Source organism: Ictidomys tridecemlineatus, chromosome 5, assembly GCF_052094955.1.
Source record: "Ictidomys tridecemlineatus isolate mIctTri1 chromosome 5, mIctTri1.hap1, whole genome shotgun sequence".
Classification (NCBI taxonomy): Eukaryota; Metazoa; Chordata; class Mammalia; order Rodentia; family Sciuridae; genus Ictidomys; species Ictidomys tridecemlineatus.
In genome coordinates this window covers 7,720,579-7,743,043 of record NC_135481.1, presented here as the reverse complement: position 1 = coordinate 7,743,043, position 22,465 = coordinate 7,720,579, and the positions used below count along the sequence as shown (strand labels likewise).

Sequence of the window (22,465 nt, the reverse complement as noted above, 5' to 3'; positions counted from 1 at the left end):
GACCAAGGACTTCCTGGGACTCAGGGATGAAAGAGAACATTGACTTAAAAGGGGTACAGGGAACTTTCAGAGGTGATGAAATTGTTCATCATCTTGATTATGATGGTTCTGACATAGATGCATCCAAGTGTACACTTCTTTTTTTAATATTTTTTTAGTTGTAGATGTATACAGTATCTTTATTTTTATGTGGTGCTGAGGATTGAACCCAGTGCCTCACTCGTGCTAGGTGAGCACTCTACCTCTGAGCCACAACCTCAACCCTCAAAGTATACATTTCTAAAAGATGTATTTTAGGGCTGGGGATGTGGCTCAAGTGGTAGCGCGCTCGCCTGGCATGCGTGCGGCCCAGGTTCGATCCTCAGCACCACATACCAACAAAGATGTTGTGTCCGCCGAGAACTAAAAAATAAATATTAAAAATTCTCTCTCTCACTCTCTCTCCTCTCTCACTCTCTCTTTAAAAAAAAAAGATGTATTTTACAATAAAATTTAGTTTTTTTAAAAAATTCATTTTTTTGGTTCTAGTTGGACATAATATCTTTATTTTATTTATTTATTTTTAAATTTTTTTTAGTTGTAGTTGGACCCAATACTTTTATCTTTATATGGTGCTGAGGATAGAACCCAGGGCCTCGTATTTGCTAGGCAATCGCTCTACTGCTGAGTCACAACCCGGCCCAATAAAATTTAGTTTTTGTTTTTTGGGTTTTTTTTGTTGTTGTTTATTTGTTTTTGTTTTTTTTAGTGTTTATTTCTTAGTTGTAATTGAACACAATATCTCTATTTTATTTATTTATGTGGTGCTGAGGATCGAACCCAGGACTTCTCACATGCGAGGCGAGGGCTCTACCGCTAAGCCACAACCCCAGCCCTAAAATTTAGTTTTAAATTTGAAAAATGTGTTTTTGCAAATGTGGCAAAATGTTATCAATTACTAAATCTAGACAAACACTATTAACTTTATTGCCTTAGTTTTAGGAAGGAAAAATGACTCCAAAAGACAGCAATGTGTAAAGACAATGATTGAATTATTGAAGGGGGGAAGCAGCCAGGGAACTTAGGACTGCACTGTTTCATATATTTTTATATCCATTCTTTCAAGTGACACTGCTAACTACCTTCTGAACTCTGTGCATTAATATGAATAACATAAAAGGAAGGGCTATTTATTTCCTTTCCTCGTATTTTAAGTGAACATAATTTACTCTGTAATCAATTTTGAGGGCCTTTTTTAGGCAAGAATATGCTCTAATAGGCATAACAGAGATAATCTGATGTGGAGCTTGCTCTCAAGAAGCTTATAGTCTATCAAAGGAGTTAACAATCTAGAACCCATAGACCAAACCACCACCTGTTTGTAAATAAATTTATAAATGAATAAATTTATAAAAGAATTCAGCATTTGTTAAGTATGGCTCTTTTCTATCACAGTTGAGTTGAGTAGTTGTACCAGAGACTAAATGGCCTTCAAAATATGAACTATATACTATTTGACCTTTTATACAAAAAGTTTCCTAATTTCTGGAATAATACAATAGATGAATTAGGCAGAATTTCATAAGGAAAATAAAGATCACTGGCATTGCCACTAGATCCATCCCCAGCCCTATAACCAAGCATCTTGAAGTACTGTCTGCACCTGTTCTTTTTATTTGCATACTATCCCCTCACTTTCTGCCCACTATAGTTTGGTTTTTCTCTCCTAGTATTACACTCCAAGTGTTTTAATACAACCAGTAGCCTCCAAGTTGAAAGTCATCTTTGGATTTGGAAAATCTCCCTCTGAACTTTGCTCCCAGTGGACCATTTTGTAAATGTTGATGTTCCCTAGGATTCCTTTTTTTTTTTTTTTTTTTTTTTTTTTTTTTTTTTTGAGTGACCATCCTTGCATAAGCTGTATAATTCTCATGAACATCTTATGGTTTTTGTTTCAACTATTACTTGTACACTGATCCAGTACCTGAAATTTGGCATGTCCGGAATTGGTTTATTTCTCCTTTATTCCCCATTCTGGTAAACAATACTACCAAAGAAGCCAGACACCTAGGATGTATTTTAAACCTATCCATACCATCATTCTTCTTCCTCTTCTTTGCCCAAATATATAATTAATTAGATTGTTATTCATTCCTTACCATCTTTCATTTAAGGCAACATTTTAATGACCTCCTTCCCTGGTTTTAGTTTTAATCCCCCCTTCCTTAACAACCTACACATTGTAACAAAAGTCATCTTTCTAAAATGAAAAGCTATTCATGTTACTTCCTTGCTTAAAATCCTTCATTAACTTAACTCTTACCTTCAGCATTTAGAGCCATACTCCTGAGTGAAATATACCAGGCCATGTGAAGTCCTGTGGTCTCCCTTCCCAATGGTCTCACCATCCCCAGCAAATTGGCCCTCTGAATGTGCACAGATTCTCATGCCTTCTATATTGCTGATTCCTCTCGCTGTTTCCTTGCCCTTTTCACTACCCCTTATCAACATCACCCTACCCTCCCTTCCTGGGAGACTCAGCTCAGAGATTGCTTCCTCCAAACTCTGTTCCTTGCCCCAATCCTCACAAAGCATGAGTTTATGTGTCACCTGGAATCCAAATTCCAGTTTACTTACCTATAAACTCTGGAAGGCAAGACTGTCTTTCCTCTTCACCCATTAAGTTTATCACAGAGCCTAAGAGGAAATAGTATTCAAAAAAAGTTTGATAAATTAACAAAAGATTGTTGTAAGCTTGTGAATCAGAGAATTTCAAGTATAGGTGAGATGACATACATTTTCTTTTTCACATGAATTCATCTACTTCATCATCTACAGGTAACTACTCCCTTAACTTGAAGGAGTTCCTCCAGAATGTTAATCTCCATTTGTAAAATAGATAGATAGCATAGCTCAGTGATTATCCATAGCACATCTCTTCTCTAGGTTTCTACTGAAACTTGCCTGAAGAGATTTAAGCAAAAGTCAGTTTCCTATTTGTATAAAATATAAAACAAAACAAAAACCTATGAGAAAATAATATATGTGAGTGTTTCCTAAAGTCATACCTCCAAAACTTTCTTTTGGAGTTTTTGCTGAATATGAAACATGCTTTTGGGTAGCTCTTGCCATGAGAAACAGTGTTTAGATGACTCATCAGCAGTGGATGAAGCCTTAATTTTTATTTACTTAATTGTGGTGACTAATTGAAGTGCTCTTAAAAGTAGTACTAAAAATCCCTCACATTTGTTTAGGGCTTTTTAGTTTTTGAGTACTTTCACTTGTCTTCTTTATTAATTTCATTACAGTGTTGTATAATAAAGACACAGGTTCAGAAGTGACACTGCCCAGATCGAAATCCTGACTCTTATACTTAAGCTTTTCTAGTTCTTTGGTGATTTTTATTTGTTTATTTTGTTTTGTCTGAAAATGGAAATGACAATACTACTGTTCTGTGGGACTATCAAGTGGATTAAGTGAGATGATCCAGATGAAGCTGTTAGCATGGAATCTCACATTAAGTGTTCACTAAATGTTAGCTGCTATTATTATCACTACTACCTCTTTCAACACTACTGTTTTTACAGTAAAAATTCCCACTGGTCATGGTGGCTATACGCCTATAATCCCAGCAGTTTGGGATGCTGACACTGGAGGATAGCAAATTCAAGGCCAGCCTGGGCAACTTAGCAAGGCCTTGCCTCAAAATAAAGAATAAAAAAGAGCTATGGGTATAGCTCAGTGGTAGTGCTTCTCTGAGTTCAATCCCCAGTACTGTATAAAGGGGGGGGGGGGAATTCCCTTTGTAGTGACTGTGGGTATTATTCTCTGGGACAGTCAGAGGCCTTAAGAAGGGGTTAATCACTCACCTGGTACCTCTCCCCCAACACCATGGTGTGATGATTGGTAGATACACCAGTTATCTGATCTGATCATTCTACATTGTTTACATGTAGTGATATGTCACATTATAACCCATAAATACTGACAATTACTATGTATCAATTAGAATTAAGGTATATGAAAAAAAAAAGATTTTTTTAAAAGAAGGGGTTAAGCACTCATACAGTGCCCGTCCCCTTATACCACTGTAGGGTGAGAGAAGGCTGAATGAGAAATTCAGATCTTAATCCCTACTCAACAGTAATGAACTTTGCCCCTACCCCAGGGTCAGTGGAAACCATGTTGGAAGCCCCAGTTTATATCCCCATCAGAGATAATGAGACTCCCCTCACCAGATGCTGTCAGAGGAACCAAGTTAGATGCCAGGACTTTACCACCTTTCTGTGGTAACACGCCCTATCCCTTTCTATGGAGGCCACTTAGGAAGCAGTAACATGGCCCCGCTATGCACTGGTCTCAAGGGAGAACAAAGTTTGGAGCCTGAATTCCTACTCTCACCCAATAATAATGAGCCACCTTCTTCCCCATCCTGGGACTGTCAGTAAAGGCCAAATGGAAAGCATGGACTCCTGCCCCCACCTGACAGTAATGAGGTGCCACTCCCTATCCTCCCACCAGACCCCTATCAGGAGACCTTCTAAAACACAAGACTTAAATAAGATCCAGAGAATCATAGCATAGTTCTCAACTTTTTCAATATAGTTTTAAAAATCTCTCATCATACCAAAAACCAGGAGAATCTCAACCTGAAACAAGACATTGCACTTATCTCAAGGATTTTAAAGTAACCGCCATGAAAATACCTCAACACACAATTACAAATATACTTCAACAAATGAAAATATTGTCTCAGCAAAGAAACAGAATATATAAATAATAATGGAATGCAACTCATAAAAACAAAAATTTAAGTCAGTAGATAGACTGAACTATAGAATTGAGAGAAAGAATGAAAGAATTAATGAATTTGAAAGTAGAACAATAAAAATTACTTAATTTGAGGAGCAACAGAGAAAATAGACTTAAAAGGGACTGATGGGGATATAACAAAAGTTGTGACATTCATGTTGTCAGTCTCACAGGAGAGGAGAAAGTGGACAGGACAAGAAAAGTACTTAATAATGGCCGAGACTCTCCCAAATGTGCCAAAAGATATATATATATATTTGCAAGAAGCTGAGAAGACCACAAACAGAATGAACAAAAAATTAAAAAATGAATTTAAGTCCCTAGTATATCAGTTATATACATTAAATATAAATGACCCACTTTATTTGTCAAAACTGAAAATTAGAACAACCAAAATGTGTTTTAATGAGGAATGGTTAAGCTTTAGTACAGTTGTAGCATGGAATATTATTCAACAATAAAAAGTAATGAACTGTTTGATCGATACAACCACTTGACTACATCTCATGGGCATCTTAGTAAGTGAAAAATTTCAATCTCAAAAGGTCATACTGAATGAATTCATTTATATAACGTTACAACAACAAAATTTTATACAAGGGTGGAAAATAGATTAGTGGTTGCCAGGGATGAGGGAGAGAAGGAGCCATGTGTGACTGACTAAAAAGGGATATTTTTGTGGTGATGAAATAAATAGTTCTGTATCTCTTGATTGTGGTAGTGGTTATACCAATTTACATATGTGACAAAATGACACAAAATTTTATATATATATATATATATATATATATATATATATTTTTTTTTTTTTTTTAACCAGGGTCAATTCCCCAGGTTTGATATTTTACTATATAAAATGTAACCATGGGGACAAATACTGGATGAAGTGTACTTATGACCTTTCTACTTTTATTTTTGGCATTTTCTGTTAAGCTGTAATTATTTTAAAATAAAGAATAAAAAGAGCCAGTCTCAGAAGACTGAGGCAGGAGGAACACAAGCTCAAAGCCAGCCTTAGCAATGGCAAGGTGCTAAGCAACTCAGTGAGACCCTGTCTCTAACTAAAATATAAAATAGAGATGGGGATATGGCTCTGTGGTTGAGTGCCTCTGAATTCAATCTGTGGTACAAAGAGAGAGAGAGAGAGAGAGAGAGAGAGAGAGCACAAAAACAACCCAGTTATTCCACTCCTCAGTATATCTACCCAAAGGGCTTAAAATTAGCATGCTAGTGACACAGCCACATCAAAGTTTATAGCATCTCAATTCACAGTAGCTAAGCTATGAAAACCAACCTAGGTGCCCTTTAACAGATGGATGGGTTTAAAAAAATGTGGTATATATGCATAATGGAATATTAGCCATAAAGAAGAATGAAATTATGGCATTTGCTGGTAAATGAATGGAACTGAAGACTCTGATGCTAAAATAAAATAAGCTATTATTTATTGAGTAAAATAAGCTAATCCCAAAAAAAAACAAAGGCCAAATGATATGCAGATGCTAACATAGAACAAGGAGCCATGGAGGGAACAATAGAAGTTCATTGGATTAGACAAAGGGTAATGAAGGGAAGGAAAAAGGGATAGGAATAGGAATGGCAGTAGAATGAATCAGACATAACTTTCTTGTGTTTATATATGAATCCATGACTAGCATAACTACACATCATGTAGAGCCACAAGAATGGGATCCTAATTAGAATAAGTTATATTCCATGTATTTATAATATGTCAAAATACATCTACTGTCATGTATAGCTAATAAGCCAGTCCCCAAAACAAAGACAGAATGTTCTCTCTGATATGTGGATGCTAACCCACAACAATGAGGGAAAGAGTAGAAGTAATTGGACTAGACAAAGGGGAATGAAAGGAAGGGAGAAGGGATGAGAACAGAGAAGACAGCAGAATACATCAAACGTATCTTTCCTATCCTCATTATAAATACACAACCAATGTAACTCCATATCATACAACCACAATAATGGGATCTTAATCGGTACAAGTTATACTTATTCTATGTATGTATAATATGTCAGGATACACTCTACTGTCATGTATGTCTAGAAAGAGCAAATAAATTTTTAAAAAAGAAAAAGAAAAAAAAAATAAAGAGCAGGACTGGGGATGTGGCTCAAGTGATGGCCCGCTCGCCTGGCATGCATGGGGTGCTGGGTTCGATCCTCAGCACCACGTAGAAGTGAAATAGAGATGTTGTGTCCACCAAAAACTAAAAAATAAATATTAAAAAAATTCTCTCGCTCTCTCTTTAAAAAAAAAAAGAGCAAAAAAGAAAAAAAAACTCTTAAGCTAACCCAGCTAGAACTCATATCTCCTTGCTTTATAATCCAACAGTCTTTCCACATCCCACCTTGCCCCTCCAAACTGCCTAACACTGTCTTGAGGCCTTACTAGATAGGCAGACCTGTAAGAGTCTTACCTTATTGTATACATCACCCCTTTCTCTTTTGACACTTAAAAAAACCTGATGGTTTTATCTTTAATTTGGCCCTTAATGTTACAAGAATTGTTTGGGTGAAATTAAGTGAAAATCAACATCTAGATGCATTTAACAAATATTTATTGGACACCTATGCCCAGTATTATTCTAGACACTAGGAATACAGCAGTGAACAAAACAAAGTCTTGCCTTCATGGAGCTTACATTCTGATTAGCGGAGAAAGAAAATAAAAATATGGCAGCAAGTAACTATCAAAAGAAAAACAGCTGAGTAAACAGGAAAGAGAGGGTAGATTTAGGGGAAAGGACTGTTACTTTAAATAGAGTAGCCTGGCAAAGCTTATAGATAGGTGGCTTTTGAAAAAGACCTAGAAAGGATGAGGGAATGAGTCATAAGGATACCTAGGGGAAGAGTATTCCATGTAGAGGAAATAGCAGACAAGAGCACATGACAGACTAAGTAATAAAGAGAATTAATGAGGGCAGAGATTTGGGGCTTTTAGTTTGTAGGAGATAAGAAACCAGGAATGTGTATAGCAAAGGAATGAGATGATTCAACATTTATAGCAAAGAGTTTTCAAGCATCATGACTAAGGCATACATTATAGTTCACTGACATTTTATTGGAATTTTGGCTACATAAAAAAAAACATGTAAATAAAGACTCAGAACATACATATATTAGAAAAGATAATGATATTTCTGACATGGGTTTAACATCTTCTTGAATATCGTCATAATGTTCCTAAGATTAAAAGAAAGGGGAAAATTTTTTTAACATGTTGGAAAACTGTTAACTAGTCCTATGTAATTTCCTTTTTATATTTTCAAGCCAAATAAATAGTGAAGATAAGTATCTCTCATCAGTTTTGTTTTTATGCATGAAATAACCATGGGCATAGATTTTTTTGAGATTTTTTTATAGTTGTTGCAAATTTGGGGGGGTTTGTTTTCTTTTGTTTTGGCAGTACTAGGAATTAAATTCAGGAGTTCTGTACCACTGCACTACATACCACTGAGTGGGGCGCTTTATTTTTTTGTTTTGAGATGGAGTCTCACAGTTCCTGCTGGCCTCAAACTTGTGATCCTTCTTCTGTCTCAGCCTTCCAAGTTGCTGGGATTGTAGGTGTATGCCACCATGCCCTACTGACATGGATGTTTTACAAAATATTAGTGGCAAAAAAGACTTGTGTGTCTGATAACTATAGAAAATAAAATGATACTGGCAATGCAGGAAACTGTGTCTGCTATAGGAGCACCTCCCTATTTTCAGCCTTCTTTTTCTCCACACTCTGACTTGATGGGAGGTTTTTTGGTTTGTTTTGTTTTGGCAATACTAGGGATTGGTTCACATGCTAAGCAAGTGTTCTGCCACTGGGTTATATCCCTAGCTCTTGTCAATTTTCTATTGATTCTTATCGAACTTCATTCATATTCTGGCCATTGTGAAACACTGCACAACTTGAAAATATTAAACCTAGCCTCAGAATAGTAAAAATTAATAGTACTGAATTACCACTAATTACCGATTTAATTTTCTCTCTCATTGACTGATGTTGCAGAACAATAGATTTATACTATTATTAAAAGTATCTTTCTGTATTGCAAACAAGAATGTAAAGAGTATTTGAAACCACTTTGGCAGTGGGAGGTAATGGGGGGAATATGACCTTAGTTCCTAAAAGTGATAATGACTTCTAATTTAATTTCACTAAGAACACTTTGCCTCAGGGTTTACTCCTATAAAATACTAGGTTTCTTCTTAGAGGAGGTTTAGAGAATTTGTACCAGCACATTTCCAGCCCTGATAATTTCTGTATCCTCAAGAAAGTCTCTCCTCTGGAGCTTGGTTTCTCCAAAGATAAAATGAAAGATGTAATTCTAAGATTATTTTTATACCTAAAACTACGTGAAATAGCCACAGATTTTAAGAAGGTCAAATATCTATTGAGAGGAGAAAGAAAATATGCAGTAAGAATATATGCATGAAATTATCTTGTAATTTTCTGACTTTTAAGAATAAGACAATGATCACCCCCATGTATTATAAAGAAATACACTAAAGGAGGGGCTGGGGGTTTAGCTTAGTGTTAGAGTATGTGCTTAGCCTGTGCAAACTCTTCGTTCTGTCCCTAGCACCAAAAGGAAAAAGAAAGGAAAGGAATATACTAAAGGAAAAACCTTTCATCCATTTGAAAAGAAGTGTGGTTTTAGATTTCTGCCTCAGAGATGATAGATTCAGAAGTGTCCAGAGTTACAAAGCTCTTTTTTCCCAGTCCAGGCCTGCTACACACTAGCAGGTGGTAGTTACAGGCACTACTGCATGCTGAGTAGCTAACCTTCTCCTGCCCTCCATAGACCACCCACCCCAGAAAGGAATGTGTTCCAGACACAGGTAAGCCAGGTGTTCTACAGAATAGGGGGGAGGGGAGGATGTTGCTTGCACACCTTTCCTGAAGGACTGGCTCCTCAACTTGCAGTATGCCTTTGACCTGGCAGCTGTGCTGAAAGTACATTTAAATTCAAGTTTTGGTCTATAAGCAGATATCAGAACTGTGGTAAATATGCATTTCATTTATTGAAGGTATCCCAAAAAAGTAAACCGTTCCTGCGTTACTTCACTTCTGGCAAATAGCAGTGATGTCTGTGAAATAATTTAAAACCAGCAAAAGAAAAATCTACACAAAGAGGAGATATTTTTTATGGTCTTTTGGGTAAAATGATGTCCTGTTTAGACACACACAAAAAGACTTCACCACCAAAGGTTATATGCAAAAGAATACTCTAGCCAGGTGCCAAGGCCAATGTCTCGGCTTGGCACCAGAATCACGAGGCACTCACAGCTTTGTAGGTTCAAACAGCAATTCTTTATTCCAGCTCTCACACCACCTCCACACAGGTCCAGGGGCAAACGCGTTCTGCTGTCTCCCGCACAAACCACCTACTCCACGAGGCTCTCTCCAAATCCCATTTTAATCTCACGAGAACTCAATGGGAACAAGCAGCAGGAACACCCTAATCCCAGCAATAATCTTCAACCGCCAACTTCCCTAAAACCCATATCTTAAACTGGCAACGCCTTAAACTCAAGGAGCCGGTTACTTCCTCAAACCTGATCAGCTCTAAACCCGAATCTGCCTTGGTCCTTGAGCAAGGTCACCTTATTAAAGCATGCATGCAATGTTCCATCAAATGTCCTCTAAGCAGCATGGGGTACGCTTGGCAAGGAAATTTCGATGCGTCATTCCTACTTGGTAATGGCCCTCAGCATCTCCCCCCTTCTGATTAATTAAACAACAAGCAATGCGGCTTAGGACCGTGCCTGGTAGGTTGTCCAATTCAACATATGGTTCTTACCCGTCATCGGATGAACTGACCTCTAGGCGTCAGTCCCCTGTCTTAGGTTGAATCCACTGCAATCAGATCAACCCGTCGCTGACTACCGGTCCAGCATTCAGCCATGCTTGTGGATAGGCCTAAGCACCAGTGGGGGGGTGAGGTTCTTGCCTCACCTCTGTTGGCCCCCAAATTTAACCTTGGTGCCAGTGGGGGGGTGAGGTTCTTGCCTCACCTCTGTTGGCCCCCAAATTTTAGACCATCACTAGTAGAAGGGAGGAAGATACAGAAATGCCACGACACCAAGCCAATTGACGGCTCCTTTGGAAAAATTGCATCACTGGTGACACCATCAGCAAAGATGTCAGCATTACCACAATTAACATGGGGTGCGCTGGCAAGGAAATTGCATCACTGGTGACACCATCAGCAAAAATATGCCAGCAGTACCACAATTCGCTGCACCAGACGATAGTTCACAATGCATGCAACTGATATATAGTCCAGGCAAGTTCTGCAGGCAGTTCAAATCGGAGGAGTCTATCAATATGTTGATATTACTTGTTGAGTTATATTCATTGATGCATCAGTTTATACAGTTTACTGTGGTAGCTATCATAGAAGCTGTAGTTTGGTTTTCTTAGTCTTCACCGGCACTGGGATGGAGATGGGAATTCTGGCAATGATGTTAAAGAGACATTATCCTGAACAGAATTATTAAATATGATGAAAAGGAAAAGTGAAAGTAAACAAACAGATCTGTTAATCACCTTTAAAAACAATAGTAAGCAAACAGATCTATTAACCACCTTTGAAAACAATCATTAACAGCTGTTTACCTAATTAGATTAAACCACTTAAATCACGTGAATAAAAAAAAAAATTCGGATCCATTTTTTCATGAGCGCTCCTCATATAAAAATATGGACATACACACATACTGACATGCAACACAAAACAGTGCAGACATAACATACAACACATAAGACAATAATAACGGCCTTGTAGCTTTACCTAGGTAAAATCTCCATTGCAATGTTTAAAAACTCCACAGTCAAAAAATAAAAAACAGTCAAAAAACAAAACTGATCAGAAAAACATTAACCTAGGTTTGTATGAGCTCAAAAATAAAATAGAACTTTACAATGTGGGAAAAATGCAATAATAAAATAGATATTGAAAGAAAAAAAAAGGCACCATGGTTAATCACTGTCGCAGATGTAAGAATAGCCAAGCTGGAGCTCTGGATTTCAGCTGTTATGGATTTCAGTCAAATCATCTTCTTTTTCTGTAGAAATTGTTTTGGTTAACCTCTCTGGAATCCAAATCGGCTGCTGTTCTCCCTGTGGGAACACACAAACGGAACCCCGACTCCAGACAATAACTGGGTCGGGACCTTTCCATTGTCCTGTTAGAATATCTTTCCAAAGTACCTTAGGCTTATGTACATTTTTCGGATACATATGTCTTTCTGCAGCACTAAGTCCTGATGAATCCAAATTTAGAAAGTTTAGAGTAAAAAGAGTTATTTTAAGTTTATCTTTGGGGGATATATACCCCTTTCCAATTCCCTCTTTTTGCTTTAATAGGTACGTTTTAATAGTTTGATGAGCTCTTTCAACTATGCCTTGTCCCTGTGGATTGTATGGGATTCCTGTTATATGAGTAATACCAAATGATGAGCAAAATTGTTTAAAAGATTTAGACGTATAACCAGGACCGTTATCAGTTTTTAACTGTTTAGGAACACCCACAGTGGCAAAATTTTGTAAGCAATGAGCTATAACATCTTTAGTTTTTTCTCCGGCATGAAGGGAGCCCATCAAAAATCCGGAAGAAGTATCAACTGTAACATGTAAATATTTTAATTTTCCAAATTCTGGCAAGTGTGTGACATCCATCTGCCAAATATGGTTAGGTATCAATCCTCTAGGATTGACTCCAAGATTAACTTGTGGTAAAAAGGTCACACAATTTTGACATTGTTTTATTATATGCCTGGCTTGTTCCTTAGTTATTTTAAAACGCTTCTGTAAAGTATTAGCGTTAACATGAAACCTTTTATGAAAATTTGTAGCTTCTTCTACAGTAGAAAAAATATGTATATCATGTGTAGTTTTATCTGCTAAATCATTGCCCAAACTAAGGGCTCCAGGCAATCCTGTATGTGCCCTGATATGTCCTATAAAGAATGGATCTTTTCTATCCCAGATTAGACTTTGTATAGTGGAAAACAAAGAGAAAACAGTAGAGGAAGGGGAAATCCTACCAGCATCTTCAAGGGATATTATAGCATTAACTACATACTGGCTATCAGAGAATAAATTAAATACAGAATCTTTGAACATCATAAAAGCTTGTAGAACTGCATTAAGCTCTACCTTTTGAGCTGACTGTTTGGGAACTAAAAATGTAAAAGTTTGATCAGGGGTAACTACTGCAGCTGTACCATTATTAGACCCATCAGTGAATATATTTGGAGCATTCACGATAGGTGTTTTTCTTGTCATTTTAGGAAAAACTACAGGATGCTTAGACCAAAAAGACAACAAAGGATTAGATGGTAAATGATTATCAAATGAAACATTCGATTTACACATGATTATTGCCCAAGTATTTAATTCATTAGCTAACTCATCAATTTGCTCCATAGTATATGGAGTAATAATTTTATTGGGAGAAATTCCAAACACTGTCTTTGCTGCTCTTATACCTTTGAGTATTAATTGTCCTACAGCCTCAGGATACCTAGTAAGAATAGTGTTAGGAGAATAAGATAAATGTATCCACAATAATGGACCTTCCTGCCAAAATACTCCTGTAGGAATATTTCTTGTTGGTAGTACAATAAATAATAAAGGCAAACTTATATCAATTCTATCTAAATGCATATTTTCCATATATGTCTCAATAATTTTTAATGCCTTTCTAGCTTTAGGAGTTAACATTCGGGGTGAATTTGGATCTGATGGACCTTTTAGAATATCAAATAAAGGTCCCAACTCTCCTGTTGGTATGCCTAGATAAGGCCTTATCCAATTTATATCTCCCAACAACTTTTGAAAGTCATTAAGTGATTTGAGTTGATCTACTCGTATTTGAATTTTAGGTGGACGGACCATGGTTGAGGATAATAGAACTCCTAAATAATTAATTGGAAAATTTAATTGTACTTTGTCTATTCCTATCTCTAGATTATAGTTTTTTAACAGGTTTGTAAGTGTGGCATAACATTCCAGCAATGTATTTTTATCTTTATGTGCCAATAATACATCATCCATATAGTGAAATATTTTTAGTTCAGGATTTTGATTTCTAAGTGGCTGGATTGCTTTATTAACATATATTTGACACATAGTTGGACTGTTAGCCATTCCTTGAGGGAGTACTTTCCATTCATATCTCTCATCAGGACCTTCATGATTTAATGCAGGGATAGTAAATGCAAAACGTGGACTATCCTCGGAATGAATTGGAATCGAAAAAAAGCAATCTTTAATGTCTATAGCTAAAACATGCCACGTTTTTGGTAAAGCAGACAATTGAGGAATCCCTGATTGAGCAGGTCCCATAATGACCATTTCATTATTAATTGCTCTTAAATCTTGTAATAATCTCCATTTACCCGATTTCTTTTTGATAACAAAGATGGGAGTATTATGGGGAGATACGGAAGGTTGTAAATGTCCTTCCGCTAATTGTTGTTTGACCAGATCATGGGCTACTTGTATCTTTTCTTTAGTCAGGGGCCACTGAGGAACCCACACTGGTCTTTCTGATTTCCAAGTAATTTTGATTGTCTCAGTGGCCCTTTCTGAAAATCCAACCCATGTCTGTCTGTTCCTTGATCTATTTGAATTGGCGCTGCTATACCTTGTTCTTGTTTTCCTAATCTTTTTTCTTTCCTGATACCTTGTCTAGCCCTAGTAGTGGGCACATTAGGATTGATGTTATTTGTTAACATCAAACCTAGTTGATCTAGGACATCTCGTCCCCATAAATTAATAGGAAGGTGATCCAAAACATATGGCTGTATAGTTCCTTCACATCCTTCAGGATCCTTCCAATCTAATACCATAGCACTTCTATGGGGATTAGTCGCCACTCCTAGGCCTCGAAGCGTTTGAGTGGCTTGTTGTAATGGCCAATGTTTTGGCCATTCTTGAAGAGATATGATGCTAAGGTCAGCACCTGTGTCCAGCAGTCCATTAAAGTCACGACCCTGAATATTTAGTTTTAACATTGGGCGAGAATCTAAATTTAAAGACAACATAGCCCAATCTACACCTGTGGAGCCTAATCCCTTGGAACCTCTTTCTACATTAAGACTAGAGAACTTATTATGTAGGCTGGGTAGTATTAACAACTGTGCTATTCTATCTCCAGGTGAAATTACTGATATACCTCCTGGAGAACTAGCTATAATTTTTATTTCACCTACATAATCGGGATCAATTACCCCAGGACTTATCATAAGTCCTTTTAATGTAGATGAACTACGTCCCAACAATAAGCCTACTGTTCCTTGGGGAAGAGGTCCTTTTACTCCTGTGGGAATGATTTGAACTCCCATCTCTGGAGTTAATACTGCTCTGGCAGAGGCGCAGATGTCCAACCCTGCGCTCCCTCGGGTTTGTCTGATGAGGGATTTAATGGACAATGTGTCCTGGGCACCACCCTGATGGGGTTTCTGGGTTCCTCCACTGCCCCGTATATTTGTGGTTGTGGGCCCCGGAGCATTGGGCCCCCCGGTCCGTTTTTTGGCAATGAAGCCTGGTGCCTTTCTCCACGATATCGTGGGTAAATACCTGATCCTTGTCCATTTTTTGATAAGGGAGTACCTTCTATGGTGGTTTGAGAACGGCATTCATTAGCCCAATGTCTCCCTTTACGGCATCGTGGGCAAATACCCGGTATTCTATTCCTTTGATTTCTAGTTTTGTTAAACCCTCCTCTTATGGGGCAACTCCTTTTAAAATGTCCTGTTTGTTCACAATTATAGCATGTTTCTAGCCTGGCATCTAAAGCCTGTTGTACTGCAGCTGCCAAGACTTGCCCTTGTTCATTAACATCTCTACATAATTTAATATATGTGTTTAAATCTTCATGTCTCCATGGTCTAATAACCTCTCTGCAGCAACGATTTGCTTGGTCATAAGCCAGTTGTTTTATTAATGGCATTGCTTGTTCTGTGTCACCAAAAATTTTGGCAGCCGTTTGAATAAGCCTATCTACAAAGTCAGCGTAAGGTTCATTAGGTCTCTGTATTACCTTAGATAGCTGACCTTGTAAATCTCCATGTCCTTGTAAAGTCTTCCATGCCCTAACTGCGTCTGCAGCAATCTGTACATATACAGCAGGATCATATTCCATTTGTTGCCGCTGACCCTCATAAGGTCCCCTTCCTAATAACATTTCAAGATTTCTTTGAGGGTAACCGGCTGCTGCATTTCGCCTAGCTGTCTCCATGCAAAATTCCTCATTGGCAACCTTCCATAACAAATATTGTCCTCCATTTAGCACAGATTTACACATGCTAGCCCAATCTGCTGGCGTCATGTCCAAGTTAGTAATGGACTCCACCATGCTTACCGTGAAGGGGGCTTGAGGACCATAGGTTGTTACAGCCTCCTTTAACTGCTTCACTGTGTTAAATTCTAAAATACGGTGAATTCGCCGCCCTCCTGCCTGTTCAAATACAGGGCATGCTAATCTTTGAGGTCCTGTCTCAGGATCCCATCTATCAACTACGGGGTTTGAGGGCCACTCAGCTGTCTCCATCGGTGGGGCTGTTGGTTGAATTACACCCTCTGGTAAAACGGAGTTAGTGACAGCCTCTGGTTGTGGCCTTTTTCCTAATAACCCCTTTTCCTTTAAATTTTCTCCCTTTCTCTGACTAGCTCGAGAGACCTTCTCTTTTGCTTGACCTAAAATGTCTTCCTCCATGGTCTGAATCTCTAACAATTTACTTAACACTTTTTCGGCTTCTTTTTTAATAATTTCTAATCTTCTATAAAGATAACGCAACCCAATAAGATAACACAAAACAAAACCACAACTGAATGAAACAAAAACTGAATAAAAATTCACTGTATCAATTTTCTCTTTCTCGGGGCTAACAAACTTCAAACCTTGAGCCAACCATTTTTCCCAGTTTGCCTGAGAAATTTCTAGGGATAGGCAGCTTGAAACAAAAACGAAATAAATCAAAACAAGAACACATTGTTTTTTGAAATGGTCACCCATTCTCTCGCCTTCCCTCAGGGGCGAGCTATTTTACTCACCTCCAAATTCAGACGTTCCCCGTACGGGCCACCAAAATGCCAAGGCCAATGTCTCGGCTTGGCACCAGAATCACGAGGCACTCACAGCTTTGTAGGTTCAAACAGCAATTCTTTATTCCAGCTCTCACACCACCTCCACACAGGTCCAGGGGCAAACGCGTTCTGCTGTCTCCCGCACAAACCACCTACTCCACGAGGCTCTCTCCAAATCCCATTTTAATCTCACGAGAACTCAATGGGAACAAGCAGCAGGAACACCCTAATCCCAGCAATAATCTTCAACCGCCAACTTCCCTAAAACCCATATCTTAAACTGGCAACGCCTTAAACTCAAGGAGCCGGTTACTTCCTCAAACCTGATCAGCTCTAAACCCGAATCTGCCTTGGTCCTTGAGCAAGGTCACCTTATTAAAGCATGCATGCAATGTTCCATCAAATGTCCTCTAAGCAGCATGGGGTACGCTTGGCAAGGAAATTTCGATGCGTCATTCCTACTTGGTAATGGCCCTCAGCAGCCAGGTGCAATGTCACACATTTGTAATCGTAGCACCTTGGGAGGCTGAGGCAGGAGGATCGCAAGTTCATAGCCAGCCTCAGCAACTGAGAAAGGCCGTGTCTCAAAAAAAAAAAAAAAAAAAAAAAACCTGGGGATGTGGCTCAGTGGTTAAGTGCCCTTGGGTTCAAACCTTGGTACAAAAACAAACAAAAACAAAAAACAAAAAAACACTGTTCTCAGCAGTGAAAGGGCCAATACTATGTGAGAGCACAACAAAACTGAAAAAAATTAGGTGACTGAAAAAATATTAGGCTAGGCTATTGAAATAGCTGTGAAACTCAATGAGACTGTTGGGAAAAAAGGAGATCACAGTGAGAAAGTAAAGACTGATTAGAATAATGAAGGCATATAGGCCTGCACCTGGGTACCTGGGTTCATCCAGCAGGCTTGGCCTCTTGTATCAGTGAATGCTTTGTGTAACTGCTAGATTTTATGGAAGTTTTTCAGTTTGTGTGTACTTTATGAGACACTGACAAAATGGTGTCTATGAAATTAAGTACAAAGTCCTGATGAAATTAAAAATCAGAAGTTGTCAGCTACAGAAAATATAAGAAGAGTATAAAAATATATTTGATTTATTTTACATTAAGATGCTTGAGCTGGGTGCGGTGGCACATACCTGTAATCCCAGCAGCTGAGATTTGAACTGGCAGTGGGGATCACAAGTTCAGAGCCAGCCTCAGCAAAAATGAGGTGCTAAGCAACTCTGCAAGACCCTGTCTCTAAATAAAATACAAAATAGGGCTGGGGATATGACTCAGTGGTTGAAGTTCCCCTGAGTTCAATCCCTGGTACATTTCCCACTCATCCCCCAAAAAAGACTGACAATGAATGTTAATGACAATGATACACAATTAGGAAACTCAACATACAAAAGATAAAAAGTTCTCAGTGAAGCCAAAAATTTGAATAATGTTTTAGTCTGTTTTTTCGCCACTGTGACCAAAAGAACAATTTTAGAGGAGGAGAAGTTTATTTGGTACTCACAGTTACAGAGATCTCAGTCCACAGACAGTTGACTCCGTTGCTCCAGATGAGGCAAAACATCAGGGCAGAAGGACATGGAGGAGAAAAGCAGCTCAGAACATGACAATCAGGAAGGAGGGAGAGGGCTCCCCTCATCACAGACAAAATATAGAACCCCAAAGGCATGCTCCCCAGTGACTCCCTTTCTCTGACCATACTGTACCTGCCCTAGTTACCACCCTGTTAATCCCTATCCGGCTCTCTCCCAATCATTTCACCTCTAAACTTCCTTGCATTATCTCACTCATGAGCTTTGGGGGGACACCTAATATATAAGCCATCACAGATAAAAAAGTAACTATTGACATCATTTATTAAGTAGGTTGCTCTAAATATTTACATAGTCATAATGGAAAAAAACAATATCACTATGCAGTCGGTAGTGCTGTGTGCCAAATGCTTTTATTCTCTTCCTTTTTCCAAGTACAGAATGATATTTCCTGGCTCCTTTGTGATTGGGTTTGACTCTGTGACTAGTTCTGACTAATAAGTTGCTAGTGTTTATAAAGATACTCTTTTGGAGTCAAGCGATTGATTATTCCTTTATCTTTGATAGAATTGGTAGAGAATACAACAAAGGTGACTAGTTATGACCAATAAGTTGCTTGAGTTTATAAAGATCCTCTTTTGGAGTCAAGCGATTGATTATTCCTTTATCTTTGATAGAACTGGTAGAGAATACAGCAAAGGGGCTGGGATTGTGGTTCATTGGTAGAGCACTTGGCTAGCACATGCAAGGCCCTGGGTTCGATTCTCAGCATCATATAAAAATAAATAAATAAAAATAAAGGTATTGTGTCCAACTACAACTAAAAAATCAAAAAAAAATTTTAAAAAGAATAAAGCAAAGGCCAGTTGCTGGTAAGTGTGTTGTGGTATATAATAGTTTACTAAATTTATTTCCATTCTTACTTGAACTTCATAGTAGTTCTGGGAAGTAGAGACATATAGAAGGCAAGAACTTAGATCCTATAGGTGCAGAGCCAAAATTCAAGCCTTCATTCTGGCTCCAAGTCAACTTTTAATAACTGTGTTACTTCCCGTAAACTATTATACACAGCAGAGTGTGATCCCCATGTACTAGGGAAAACTAACTTTGCCATTTGGTAATAAATGCAAATTTTACTCTAATAGATTAATTTAGTTTAGATATTTTTAAAATTCACTCCAAAAAGAAACAATATTGTCAGTCTGTTAATTGCTTTGTTTTTTGAATTAATGTAAATTTTTAATGTAGTTCACAATTTACTTTGTGCCTATGCATATACTAAGCATTTTATGTTCATTAGCTCATTTAATCCTCACAAAAATCTATAACATAGGTACTGTCAATATCCCTGTTTTACAGATGAGAAAATTGGAGTTTAGAAGTACTAACCTGCCCAAGGTCACCCAGCTAATGAATGCAAAGCTGAGATTTGAACTGGCAATCTAACTTCAAAGCCAACACTCTTGAACATTTTAGATTGTCTCCTGTAGAATTTCAAAATTATGATTCTAGAAATGTTCTTAATCATCTCTGCCCATTTTGGGTGGTTTTATTGAAACCCATGTACTGTTCTTTTTTTTTCTTCTAGGTTTATGTTCCAGATGAAAATAATGCTATTTTGGGAAGAAATACAAATAAACAAGTTTTTGAAGGCTTGACAACTGGACTTCTCAAAGTCACTGCTGTGGTTTTTGGCTGCCTGATTGCCAATCGACCAGATGGAAACAGCCGTCCAGCCACACCAAAAATATCAACACAGGAAATGAAAAACAAATCCTCACAAGTTGATGCTTTTAACAGTCGAGTTCAAGACCTTATCAGGTAAAATTCCTATATTTCTTAAAGCTTTATTCTGTTTTTTAAAAAATCATATTAAAATAACTTAAACCTTAGGGCCCACATGATGGCAGTGTATCTCACAACACTATACAGAAATATACCACTTTTTATATAGAGAAGGAAAATCCTCTTAATAGTTAGAGCTTGCTGCCATTTTTGATATTTAGATATGCGATATTAGTGTATATAGTGTCAGAGCCTTTACTGTGGTATATTTTTTTTTCGTGGTGCTGGGGATTGAACCAGGGCCTTGTGCGTGCAAGGCAAGCACTCTATCAACTGAGCTATATCCGCAGCCCTACAGTGTTCTTGATATCAACTTTTTCTGACTGAAAAAAAGTCTGAGAATTCCGCTCAGTTCATCTCTGGTTGTGAATTTGTTACCATTTTTGGAGCACCCATTACATGTAAGGTATTGTAATAGAGCCTGTGCAGCACTGTTAAATGTAGGATTTCTAATTTAGACTTTGTAAATGAGGAAATTGCTCAAAAAGGTTTAAGTGCTTTGGCCAAGGTTATGCAATAAATAAGCTAAAAAGTAGTAGGAAAACTGAGACTGGCACTCACATCTAGCTGGACTCCCAGCATCTATATGCTTTCCAATAACAAATGTGACAATTTCTGACACCTGTTTAAGGTCAGCCTTGCTTCCTTCCAAGGTCTCATTTTCTCCAGGGAAATTTACTCCTACTTTGGCATTTGAACTTTTTTCCTTAGTGAATCTTGAACCAGGTAGGACATTTAATTTCCCAGTAGAGTTCCATCTGGTGTTAATCAGTTACCTGTTCCACGAGTCATCGACTCTGCTGTGGTCTGCAATGATCTCTGGCTCCCCAAATCCCTGCAATTTGTTGCTCTCTGAAACTTATGGTAGGTTAATAGGAGAAAGAGAATGCCTTCCTCTGCATTTACTTCTTTCACAGTTCATAAATTTCCTCTGGCTTCTTGTAGTGCTTTCTTTAAACAGTTGTTTCATTCAGTATCTTCCTTACCCTTGATTACTTTGTTCACTTATCCCTTCCATCTGCCTGCCCTCTTTCCCCAAGCATATTTATTGCTGGAGAGCACCAGGCCCTTTGGGTCCACAACCATTTATCTTACAGCACTTGACTTTTACCCTCTCTGCCCTTTCTCTCAGTTGCTTGATCCCATTCAATTTCCCCATGTCCTCTTGGTCATTGTAGAATTTAGCCCACTCTGTTGATGAATACCATTCTGTCCCAGCATTCTCCCTTGGGCTACCATGTGATGCAGCAGCCCTGCATTCTTGTCATCCAGACAACTTAGCTGCATGCCTCAGCTGTGATGAGGCAGAAGGCACAAGCTAATGCATTAGTGCAATTCCAGTGGGCCCTCCAGGAGAAAATATATACATTTTCACATATCTAATAGTTAGCAAATCCTTCTTAAAGGAGGGAAGGCATTATGGAAAAAATCAGTAGTGGTATTCTGTCAGCCAAATAAATTGTGTGTCTTTTAAAGGCTGATTTTCAATCATAACCCTATGTTGGTCCTTCTCTGATTTGAACCACTTTGGATGAAAATTGTTTTCCTACAGTTAATGCATTGTTAGTTAACTTAATGATGCCTATGTGTAGAACCACAGCCATATCTCTGATTCTGCCTAGTGTAGCACAGAGAGCAGGTTTATTCAATTCCTTAATTGCTTTCTTACCTCCCCAAATATGAACTGACAAGAAACCTCAGTACACTCGCAGCTACATCCTGGACATTTTTGCCAGTTGTGAAGTTGAGTCATTAGGTTCCTGCCCCATCTTTGGAGCTGGCTATAGCATGTACCGCTGAGTAGAGCTAGAGCAGAGCTGGAGGAGACTTTGACATACATCTCTTCCTTCTCCTCATCTGGCATTTAAGGGGCAAGGATGTATATTTTTCAGTGTTTAAATATTCTATATTTTATTTTGAAATATATCAGTGTACATAAAAACAAAATAATAGATACATGTGTATCCACAATTAACTGATAACATTTTTCTTTATTTCAGACTTTGATTTTTATATTATTATTTAGAATCCAAATATAGATGCAGCTGCCTCTGCATCTCCATCCTTTTTCCCTTACTCTGTCCCAAGAGTTAAATCACTATGTTGGGGTTTATGTATATCATTTCCATGTGTGTGTGTAGGTGGGTGGGTGGGTGGGTGTGTGCACTCATGTGTA

The 22,465-nt window shown here is 38.0% G+C and overlaps 1 protein-coding gene across 17 annotated transcripts in view; it reads left to right on the top strand.

Moving 5' to 3' along the window:
* Scaper (S-phase cyclin A associated protein in the ER) overlaps positions 1 to 22,465 on the top strand; it is a 438,325-nt gene that overhangs the window by 358,081 nt on the left and 57,779 nt on the right. For all 17 annotated transcript variants that reach the window (XM_078049222.1, XM_078049223.1, XM_078049220.1 and 14 more), the window contains one exon: positions 20,033 to 20,265. In XM_078049222.1, the coding sequence (XP_077905348.1) occupies positions 20,033 to 20,265 (233 nt within the window). The remainder of the gene's footprint in view (positions 1 to 20,032; positions 20,266 to 22,465) is intronic.